General features: G+C 41.4%; 2 protein-coding genes across 5 annotated transcripts; one reads left to right on the top strand and one right to left on the bottom strand.

The window, feature by feature from the left end:
* Positions 1-3,575: 3,575 nt before the first annotated feature.
* On the bottom strand, positions 3,576-5,071 carry LOC121542898 (NADH dehydrogenase [ubiquinone] 1 alpha subcomplex subunit 3). The gene is made up of 4 exons (XM_041852503.2): positions 4,977-5,071; positions 4,152-4,226; positions 3,864-3,941; positions 3,576-3,775 (listed from the first exon to the last, which is right to left on the bottom strand). The coding sequence occupies exons 1-4, from the start codon at positions 5,011-5,013 to the stop codon at positions 3,684-3,686; spliced, it is 282 nt and encodes a 93-aa protein (XP_041708437.1). The 5' UTR covers positions 5,014-5,071; the 3' UTR covers positions 3,576-3,683.
* A 3,783-nt stretch (positions 5,072-8,854) lies between these two features.
* tfpt (TCF3 (E2A) fusion partner) lies at positions 8,855-11,805 on the top strand. Of its 4 annotated transcripts, none has more exons than XM_045208735.1 (7): positions 8,855-8,954; positions 9,477-9,578; positions 9,853-9,999; positions 10,387-10,457; positions 10,588-10,657; positions 11,022-11,074; positions 11,258-11,805. In XM_045208735.1, exons 1-7 carry the CDS (start codon positions 8,946-8,948, stop codon positions 11,454-11,456), a joined length of 651 nt encoding a protein of 216 aa, XP_045064670.1. In that variant the 5' UTR covers positions 8,855-8,945; the 3' UTR covers positions 11,457-11,805. The 4 variants fall into 4 exon arrangements, with proteins under 4 accessions (XP_045064670.1, XP_045064673.1, XP_045064672.1 ...); XM_045208738.1 differs by having other exon boundaries at positions 10,922-11,074; XM_045208737.1 differs by having other exon boundaries at positions 8,859-9,175; positions 9,421-9,578.
* The last annotated feature ends 13 nt before the right edge of the window (positions 11,806-11,818 follow it).

Genomic DNA, 11,818 nt, shown 5'->3' with positions numbered 1-11,818 from the left:
TTCCTTAACCTTGCACCTTTTATTTTCACCGTCCTACCCGCCGACAAAATATGACCTTTCAATGTCAAAATATCTAGCTATATGAGAATGGGATCCAGTTATACAAGGCAAAAGAACAATGATGCTGTGGTGACTATTCAGGATCTTATATTCAGGATTCTCTTAAATAAGTGTTTAAGAACTAAACAATTGCCTCTGCTCTTACTTTTATTTTGGTCTTCTTTTAATATTTTTAATGTTTCTTTTTTGTATTTTTTGTTACTTCATCTGTAGCTTTTTTCTCTTTAAAACAACATTGCCTTTCCGAGTCACACAACAATCATGGTCACAGTATAAGAAACCGCACAAATACACACATTCCTGATACCTGTTATTGTATTTCTTTCCAAATGAAAACTTCAATAAACATGTTAATCACTATACCCGGTGTTCATCTTCGCATTGAACAACCAAACCATTTTGCAGGTATTTTAAATAAAATCTCCTTGGCTTCAGTGGAATTGAGTGGCTACAAATGCCTTATACTCCTTATTCTATAAGGCCCTATGCACATAATCAATAGAATGTTACTGTAGGCAATAGTTTCAGTAGTCTATGTTCTTGATGATAAAGCACTCCGATGCTCTGATTTTGTTTTTATGTGTAAAGCCAAAGGTTCACTTCCACATTGGGTTGACAATAACGTTTTTCTAGTGTAATGTAATCTATTTTATTTATGTATTTCATAAACAGATTAAATTCTTAATAAGTGTGGCCATACAGTGCATTCGGAAAGTATTCAGACCCCTTCCCTTTTTTCAACATTTTGTTACATTACAGCCTTATTCTAAAATTGATTAAATAAAAAAATGTCCTCAACAATCTACACACAATACCCCATAAAGACAAAGCAAATGTTTTTGTAGGTTGTGCAAATGTATTAAAAATAAAAACAGAAATACCTTATTTACATAAGTATTCAGACCCTTTGCGATGACACTTGAAATTGAGCTCAGGTGCATCCTGTTTCCATTGATCATCCTTGAGATGTTTCTATAACTAGATTGGAGTCCAACTGTGGTAAATTCAATTGATTGGACATGATTTGGAAAGGCACACAACTGTATATATAAGGTCCCACAGTTAACAGTGCATGTCAGAGCAAAAACCAAGCCATGAGGTCGAAGGAATTGTCTGTAGAGCTCCGAGACAGGATTGTGTCGAGACACAGATCTGGGGAAGGGTACCCAAAAAATTATTCAGCATTGAAGGTCCCCAAGAACACAGTGGCCTCCATCATTCTTAAATGGAAGAAGTTTGGAACATCCAAGACTCTTCCTAAAGCTGGCCGCCCGGCCAAACTGAGCAATCGCGGCAGAAGGGCCTTGGTCAGGGAGGTGACCAAGAACCCGATGGTCCCTCTGACAGAGCTCCAGAGTTCCTCTGTGGAGAAGGGAAAACCTTCCAGAAGCACAACCATCTCTGCAGTACTCCACCAATCCAGACGGAAGCCACTCCTCAGTAAAAGGCACATGACAGTCCGCTTGGAGTTTGCCAAAAGGCACCTAAAGGACTGATGAGAAACAAGATTTTCTGGTCTGATGAAACCAAGATTGAACTCTTTGGCCTGAATGCCAAGCATCACATCTGGAGGAAACCTGGCAGCATGGTGGTGTCAGCCTCATGCTGTGGGGGTGTTTTTCAGTGGCAGGGACTGGTAGACTAGTCAGGATCGAGGGAAAGATGAACGGCGCAAAGTACAGAGCGATCCTTGATGAAAACCTGCTCCAGAGCGCTCAGGACCTCAGACTGGGGACGAAGATTCACCTTCCAACAGGACAACGACCCTAAGCACACAGCCAAGACAACGCAGGAGTGGCTTCGGAAACAAGTCTCTGATTGTCCTTGAGTGGCCCTGCCAGAGCCTGGACTTGAACCTGATCTAACATCTCTGGAGAGACCTGAAAATACCATCCAACCTGACAGAGCTTGAAAGGATCTACAGAGAAGAATGGGAGAAACTCCCCAAATACAGGTTTGTCAAGCATGTAGCGTCATACCCAAGAAGACTCGAGGCTGTAATCGCTGCCAAAGGTGCTTCAACAAAGTACTGAGTAAAGGGTCTGAATACTTATGTAAATGTTATATTTCCATTATTTTTTTTTATAAATTTGCACATAGAAATAAGAACAACTTTGTGCTTTGTCATTATGGGGTATTGTGTGTAGATTGATGAGGGGAAAAAGCAATTTAATCAATTTTAGAATAAGGCTTTAACGTAACAAAATGTGGAAATAGTCAAGGGGTCTGAATACTTTCCGAATGCACTGTATATGTGGCTGTTGGGGAAACACATAGAAAGTCAGATGTACGAAGAGCATCCAGCACCTCCTCTGAGATGAAGGTGCGGGCTGGCCTGCTGAACACCCCAGCCTCCTGGAACTCTCTGGACCAGCCAGGGGCCCCCAAGGAGGTGGCCTGTTGGAAGGGACCCTGAGGGGCCGTTCCAGGCACCAGAGTTGCACCACTTCTGTTCCAGCCCAACACACCTGATTCAACTACTCAACTAATAATTTATAGCCATTGATTAGCTGAATCTGGTGTATTAGTGCTGGACTAGAATAAGATGTGCAACGCTTAGAAACACACTGAGCTATAAGCCAGCTGAGAGAAAGCTTGTCCAGCCAGCAGCATGCCTCACCTTCACTGAGTGACCGTCTCCCTCCACAGGTGAAGATGGCCGCTCGGATGAACTCTCGACCACACAGCTGCACTCCATACGTTTTGCTGTCCATCGCCTGCAGCCCAGCCACCAGCAGACACACAGCTAGTACCACTGCTTTCCACATCATATTCCAGGAGGAAAGAGAACGGGTGAACAAAGAGGAGAGAAAAGATTCTTCAGCGGTAGATTTGGAGCAGGTGTTTATCTCTCGCTCTCTCTGTGTTGCCAAGTGGTATTCGACTTCCTCAGTGACCTGGGGTTGGTTTATAAAGGGGTCCTCAGCCCTGTGAGGAAGACGTGTAACCTGCACACACACACAGACACCCATAGATAAGAGTGAGAGAGCAGAGAGCTTTATGGGCACAAAACACAGACCAAAGGTGGCATAATTAACCAATACTGCCCAAACGGGGGATGACATCAAAGGGTTTTGTAATCTGATTAAAACATTTATTATTATAATAATCTGGATGTCAAAGCCATGTTTCATTTAAATTTCCCACCCCTTTTTTATGGTCATCCATCACCTCAAATCCAATTGACCGCCAGACATTTATTGTGTAATGTCTGAAGTGTGTGTAGGGATAGTAGTTTGTAGTTCTAAAGTGTGTTGCCTTTTGTATAAAAGTACGAAATAGGTTAATGCTGTATACATTCTAGGTTAGTAGGTTTCCTAACATTAATTTCTGAATTGAATCAAAGGTGTATTAATCCAGTGAGATTGTGAATACCTTTCGAATAAGTAATTTTATTTTAAAAAAAAAGATGTGTTGTGTTTCACAATACATTGAAACCCCTTATGCTACAATATTCATAAAAATGCCCAAATCATATTGACAACATAACATCCCAACAGAATCCAAGAGCAAAGTTGGTGGTAATAAATAAAGCATCTTTATTGAGGGTAATCTACTGAGAAGCAGACACAGAGAGACCGAACATCGGGCTGTGGTCTGTACAGGGACGGGAATGTGGACGGTTACAGGCTTTTAATCCAGTCCAGGTTTGGTCCTTTAGGGTCACTAGGGTGGCTGGGGACATCGTCCATCTTGCCATTGTTTCGCACAGGGACTATGGAGAGAGGAAAAAGGTTTTGTTTATGCCACCAACTTTCTAGGGCCAGACTTATTGATTTGCTCATAATGGTTTAATGGCTTACCTGGATAGTTGTATGGCACAGCTGCATTCATCATTCCTGAGTACTTCGTGAAGGGACTCACTAATGGAACAGTGACGGCTGGGAAGAAATACATAAAATATCAATGATATGTTACACCAAGTGAACACAAAACTCAATTCAGGGAGGGCTGAAGGGTAGTGCGCAATAGTTTATTTTATGTTTATCATGTAATGTCAGAATCCATAAGGTGTAACTACAGTTGAATTTAGCATATTGTAAGATATGAGCATTACAACCTGTGATGTATACTTTGAGAGATGTACTGACCAAGAAGTCCAATTGCGCAAGCGGCCAATACCACTGGCTCCTTATTCCACGCATTCTTCAGGAAGGCTCCAATTCCTGGCAGGAGAGGCAAATAGACATTTAAGTTACAGCGCCACAAATACACACTGTGTTATGCATTATCTATGATCCAGTGATTGATGAAGGTAGTAAGGATACAGCTAAGTACAAAATAGCTGGGCTTATATGACTTGACATGTCATATACCCATTAGTTTGAGTCTATACAGTATTGTAAATATGACAGCAGTGGGCAGCCAAATACTGAAGATGAAGCTAAAAGATCAACCCCATACAGCAGCGCTGTACACACCAGGGTAAGCAGGACACAACGTTTTGGAACAAACATGCCTCTGACATGTAGAATAAGAATCACATCAGCTCTAATTGATAGGATTTCTTTCTGCAAAGTTCGACAACTGAACGTGGCCCAGGTTTACACTCAGCTCAGTCAGAAGAGAGCAGTGGACTTCGGAATGCAACAACAATTACCATGACATGAGCGATTCAGATTGGAGATATCTAATGATCAAACTACTACATTTTGATTTGAGCTTGAGTTAAAAGAATGAAGCAGAGACGCGACATGCAGTTAAAACAAATCGGCTAACGCTATGTTTATCCAAGGTCACATTATTAGTTTGGCGTGGTAAATTAAAATATGCATACAAAATTAGAGTTCAATACAATGTTTAGTTAAAATGAATCATACACTAGCATTATCAGAATTCCAGTGTTTGCTTGACAGAGGAATCAAGCATAAAACGAGCCAGCTAGCCATCTTGCTAATATAGCAAATTTCACCGACCTGCCATGTTGCTCTTTGTAGTTTGGCTGGGGAACATGGGAACTGTTGTAGTCTACATAATGTCGTATAATTGTTGCGCCAGTAGGCCCTTTTCACGTGACGTCAGACAACTTCCGTTCTGCCGCGATGCAGGTTATGTTTACATCCGGTGTCGCTTAGGAACGCTTAGCTAGTAGCACATCATTATGGAGTTCACCCAGTCCCTTTCACATCTGCCACCAATACGACTTAACGACGTAGAACGACTTGCTGACAAGTGGTCCCTTACTTCAAGATCGAAGCTTGATAAAGGCTACAAGTTCTTCGTTGAAGGTTACCTGTTTGATTATGAAGGTACGTGTTTATCTTTATTTAGCTTAAATTAGCCCTATGCTAGCGAAGGTTACTGAGCTGACGAGTTTCTGTTTTGCAGCCTCTTTTTAATATTACTGCTGTTTGTATCGACCGTAAGATAAGAGTCAGTAATGTATTAATGGCTAATGCTGCGCCCTTTCTCCCAATCACTGTATTGAAACAGTCTCAAGTGTAGTTAACGGTGAGGTGACAGTGAGAGGGCGATGTTACAGGTCCATGAAGAAAAATGAGGAGGCTCATCGGCTTCAGGTTTCTCAGATAAACAGTTCTCTAACATTATGATAAGATAGGTTAAGATAGATAAGTTTTCTTTTTGTTGTGTTTTGCTGCGGTTGCAGATTTAATAAGAATGATTCCACAAAGTTCCACTGTGGATCAGTTTGTTTCTCAGTCTGAGCTCTGATTTTGTATCATTAAACTTAATACACAACGAAATTCTTACAAACCGATGTGGGTTGTTGACGGCAATAAAGACTGGGAAAGATTCTGTGATAACTCAAAATGTTCAAATTTTCGATAAGTGTTGGCACTACTTGTCAAAGGTTTCAGAACAGCCAATTTTTCTTAATTAAAAAAAAGAAATTGGGTTTTGAAAATTGTGTACAGTAGTTTATAATGAAACGCAGAAAAAATGTTTTGTAAGTACAGCACTAATTGTTATGTCTCTATGAACAGGTTACACTAGACTCTGCAGAGGTTCCTGTGGTACTCAATCACATGTCATGTTCCTGCTCTGCTGGGAAAGCACTATGTAATCACATAGTAGCACTTCTTTTTCAAAGTGCTCACTATGTTACCATGGGCTTTAAGACAGTGCCATTGCCTCTGTCATGCACCAGCGCACTGCAGACCTGGCACCGGCCTAGGACACAGGTCAGACATTATTTGTTACACTGATGCAGAACTTTGCAGTTTGTATTGACTTTTGACAATGTATTGTTCATCATTATTATATCACAGGGAATTGTACCAGAGGCCACCAATGATATGGCGGTGTGTAAACCAGCGGCTAAGAAAAAAACAAGTGTCAGAGCTGGTGTGAAGTGCACACTGTACCGAGCCTATGATGGTGAGTCTGAATGAGCCCCCGCCTGTACTAGAGCACAAAGACTTTAGTGCATTTCTAAAATAATACAAACATAAAAGTGATTATTATTTGTTACTTTTTATATAGACTTTCAGTGGATATTTTTTTATTTGTATTAGAAGCATGTACGAGACTGGATGAGTGTGGTTGTCTTTTTTAGTGAAAAAGATAAGGTGGCATTTAATGAAATCTAAACTTGACATATCTCACTTTTATGCCAGGGCCTATTCCGGATCCTCACGTCATGGCCAGTGCTGAGAAACTGAAAGACATCCGTCCACAACCAGGGATTTGCAAATTGCTGCACGGGCTTGAGGGCCTTAATTTGGTGGACTCTAAATTTGGCCCTGTGCCATTTGGGTCTGTGCTTTCTTACCAGTGCCCTCTAGAATTAAGTAGAGATATTATTAAACACCCTGGTGCCAGTGAGTTTCCTCAGTTGCCTATTGAAGGTTACAACTTTAAATTTCCCATTGATTTTGAGCCCAACTACATACAACAATGTCATTTGGACAGCCTGATTGTGTCAGAGGAGATGTCTGCTGCTATTGAAGCAGAAACAAGAATGCAGTCAGAATGCCAGCTGTGGAGCCAGGTACGCAAACCCCGACTGACAGCCAGCAGATTCCGTGAAATATGCCATGTTCGTGGGGGAGTTGTCTGCCAAGGCTTTGGCAACCCGCATTCTGAGAGGAACTCCTCAGACAGCTGCTATGAGAAGAGGGTTGGATCTGGAACCTGAGATACTGAGGCAATATTCTGATTTTTGTGATGTCTCTCTGAAACAATGCGGGGTCATCATCCACCCTGATTCACCTCACCTTGCAGCCAGCCCGGATGCTAAAGTCTTCTGCCCAACAGAAGCACCACCATTTGGTCTTGCTGAGGTTAAGAGTTGCGATGTTGAAAATGTTACCCAAGTTAAACACCTGATCACAGTTAAAGGCCAGGCCTGCCTTAAGAAGAGCCACAAATACTACTATCAGGTTCCAAGGCCAACTCGCCTTAAGCGGACTTCAGTGGTGTGACTTCATTACAGATACCCGCACTGACTTCACAGTTGAGAGAATCTTTAGGGATGAGGAGATTATCCACTCAATGCGACAGAAGCTTGATCATTTCTATTATAACATCTACATGGATGTCTTCTTAAGTTATAAAACATAAGGCAGAATTTTATGTGTAAATAGTGTTAAGGTAAATGTGGAAGGTGAACCTTTGACATTTTTTTCTTTAACTGCAAATTAACTTGTCATATACTGTATATCTCCTATGTACTGAAACACACATTTTGAAAAGGATTGTGATGTAAATGTCGACATGTTTTTCTTTAACTGCAAATGAACTTAATTGTGTTATATACTGTATATCTATGTATTGAAATACAAATCTTGAAAAGGATTGCGATGTTGTAAATGCTCTTACCAAAATCAAAAAGGATTGGAAGCAGTTGCTTGCAAACATATATTTAATAGTTCCATCAGTGCCATGACACATAAGCACATAACATGGTTAATAGTTGGATATTTTTACAATATATCACATTAGGTTCATTAATAGCTATGAAAAAGTTATTACCCTTAACAAAAACATACAGTATAACATTAGATCAATTAAATTACCAACAAAGTTAATTCATATTTACATTTTTTGTACATACAATACAGTAATATAAAAGTACTTCTATTTACAGCCCATCTAGCTTACTCAGGAAATATACAACTTCCAGTTGACAAAAACATCAGACTGGTTTGTCTCCTTTAATGTCAAGAGGTCCCTGATAGTTCGACATGAGGCAGCAGATGGCCCACAGCTGATTCACTGAACCCACTGTGGAAAGAGGAACAAGCCCATCCCAAATATGGTACTCCTTCACCCTCCGTATGGCCCTCTCGACTAAAATCCTCAGCCGGGCGATGGCCTGGGTCTTAAGAGTGTCCTCCCTGCTGAGCTGAGGAGATTTTTTTAACATTCAGCTTTGACCAGGAATCAATATTTATCTAGCTATCATGCACAACAGTATTTGAATAGGTGAGTTACTATACATTCATGAATAAACTAACTGCCTAACAAAGGGTTAGATAGCTAGCTAAGTAAACTTGTTACATTACAGCCAGGCAGCAATGTAACGCTACCTTTTAACGTTATCGGTATCTGGTACTAAGTTGTTGTTAGCTAACGTTAGCCCACTTTTTAAGTAACTAAGGCAGTGAACAATTATGAATTAACAATAACGTTAGCAAGTTACAAACCATTGCATATACGTAAACATTATTACTCTTAACTTTACTAATTTAACTTAAACGTACCTTTTGGAATTTCTTCAAGTAGCTAGCTTGCTAGTTAGTGGTCAACAGTTGTATTTTCGTTGAGAAGTCTCAGGTTACGGGCGAACGGAAGTGAAGTTAACCTGCTACGCGGAAAGGCGGAAGTTAGATGACGTCATCGTGAAAATGGCCTGTTGCAACAATACAAAAAGGTTGTTTGACAGCGTGAACTCTGCGGTGATGCATTGAGCGCTGCAGTCAATGGATGGGGTAAACATATATTTAAAGTGTCATTCAGACCATCCAGATACAGTAGTTAGTCGTAAATCTTCAAAAATGCTGCGCATGTTAGATGCTTTTCAATAACGTCGTTAGCAAGTTAAGCTAACGTTAGCTAGTTGAATGTGTTGTGGTCATCTCGGTTGAATCGTTTTCAGTTTAACAAGAAAAGCTCACGTTAACGAGTTGTGATTTCATTAACCAAATCAAAGGTAAGTCACCTAAATGTAATTTTATTTGGGGTTGAGGAGGGTGTAGCTGATTAGCTAACTCCTGTTGAGCTAACGCTGTCTGCAAGCAAAGTTATGATAACTAGCTTTAACGTTCCCAAAAATTAGCCCCACATAGGACGAGGCGTCCTGTAGTGTAGGGCTAAAGAAAATATGCTGTCAGTTTGAGACAAGGAATGAACCCTACCTGTTTGTCAAATTAAGTGTAGATTTGTGACACCGTCTAGGAAGTGATTTATGGGGATGAACGATCTTATTCCTCCTTCACCCACCCCTCACTCAGATGATGGAGGATTTCTCCGGCCTGGCCCTGCCGCCTCTCTTTGGGGGCCACATCCTGGAAGCAGAGCTGGAGCCAGGCGGGGTGGAACTGGGCCCAGGGGAGGTAAGTAAGAGTTCTGACTATTATGATTCCAGTGGCTCGGTTGGTTGGAAATGGAATATGGTGCTAGAGCAGGGGTATTCAACTCTTACCCTACAAGGTCCGGAACCTACTGGTTTTCTGTTCTACCTGATAATGAATTGCACTCACCAGGTGTCCCAGGTCTAAATCAGTCCCTGATTAAAGGGGAACGGGGGTGGAGTGAAATTGGCTTCGAGGTCCAGTGTTGAGTTTGAGGGAGCTAGAGTGTGTGCTAAATGACAGTTTTTATCATTAGGTAGAGCTTGGCCCTGGGGTCAGTGAGTTGCTAGAGGGCAGAGGTCAAGGGTCAGGAGCAAGGCCAGAGCAGGAGGAGGAGAAGAGGAGAGAATTGGAGAAGAGGAAGTACCTGGCTTTGATCAAGAGGTGTAAGGAGATCGAACAGGTGAGTGACTGTGTGGAATAATTTGTGTGTGATTGTAAGTGTGGATTTTTAATGCGACTTCACTATCGTATCTTCAGGTAGTGCTCTATTTAAGAACCGAGTAATACGGATGAGCATCTGAACATATAGTCTGCTGTTGGTAATGCCAGTGCACACATGTAGCATAAGGAAATGCATGGTAATGAATCCTTTCTAGGGTTGCAAAATTCCGGAACGTTCAATAAATTATCTGGTTTTCCAGAAATCCTGGTTGGAGGTTTATGGATTTTTCTGTTTATTCCCTCCTGATTCAGGGAATCCTCCAACCAGGATTTTGGGAAACCCAGGGTGTTTATTGACAGTTCCAGGAATTTTGCAACACTAATCCTTTCACCATTTTCTCTGCAGGTGAATGAGAAGATCCTTGGTCGCCTTCACCAACTACAAAGACTAACACGTCGCATGAAGAAGGAGAGAAGGTAAAAAAGGACTTAAGATCTGTCTGTCCTTTCATTGGTTCATGTCTTTTTCAGCCTATGGTCTATTGGCCTCTCCATTGTCTATACAGGCTAGCTCAACTACAACAGCAACTTAACTTTCCCACTGTAGGTTCCTAATGAAGACCCTCGACGCCCATGGAGATGACTATAGAAATGCACAGCTCACCATATTGCTTGAGGTGAGAGCAAGATTTTCTAAAAAGTAAAAAGTGTTTTTTTTTAATAATAAACCAGCAAAAATCCATGATATACAGTTATGGTATATTCAAATGTAACAACGCTTGCATTATTCAATCTTTCACCATTAACTTTGATGGTGATGCAGAAGATGTCAACTGGGCTGTTTTCTGTTGGCATGAAACTGGTGAACTGTTCTGAAAACTGAGGAGTTTTCCCCCACATACTGTATCTTTATACTAAATGCAACACTGTTGTTGTTTCAGGAAGAGTCTGGTGCCCATTTAGACATCAGCCCTAGAGCAGAAAATGATAGGCTGAATGACCTTCCTAGCTCCTCCCCCTCTGTCCCATTCCAATCCACAGTGGGATCCAAGAAGAAGAGGCATCGAGTTCCAAAACAGGAGAAAGACCCACAGGTGGGCGAGACGTACTCATAAACCAAGAGTGTGACATTAACGTGCACACCCAAACCAAATGATATTCTGTGCATATGGAACAGAATGCACTGCAGCGTTCTCCAATCAGGCAGACGACAGATCTGTCAATCTGTTTCCCTACAATGGTTCTGTTGTTAACACCATCTTCACTCCTCTCCACAGACTGAAGCAGACGTCTCCATGTTGGCAGAGACGCAGTTCAGTGACTTTCCAAGCCCAACCTCTTTGTCTCACTGACCAGGGGAATGGCCTGCTGCTAGTGGGAGGAGAAATGAAGCAGTATTCTGTTGCTCGGACTCACACTTCCCCAGACGTGATGTCACTGAAACGCATACAGCCAGGGCTCTTTGGGATGTTCTGAAAGTTGTATTGGGCTCGAGCCCTGATACGATGGAATAGGATGAAGCTACCCCTGATCTAAGGTTCTATTACGTGGATGCTGTCTACAGAACCTTTCAGATAGAAATGAAAAACATAGTGTATTTGATTATCATTTATGCACAACTGTGGTCTGTGGAAATGACTGAAGGTCTTGACCATGGTAATCCACCCATTCTGCTCGAGTAGAGAATGCATGGTCCGGTCCTTGCGAAAGTTACACTGACAGTACATTTATTGATGTGAACCTTTATCAGGATACTCTGAACATGTTTTATGATTGTTTGTCAAGGTGATGCTTACTAAATGTTCTGTATAAATAAAAAATGTATTAAAAACTTCTGG

This window comes from Coregonus clupeaformis, chromosome 28 (assembly GCF_020615455.1).
Source record: "Coregonus clupeaformis isolate EN_2021a chromosome 28, ASM2061545v1, whole genome shotgun sequence".
NCBI lineage: Eukaryota > Metazoa > Chordata > Actinopteri > Salmoniformes > Salmonidae > Coregonus > Coregonus clupeaformis.
This window is presented reverse-complemented; position numbering and strand designations above follow the sequence as displayed.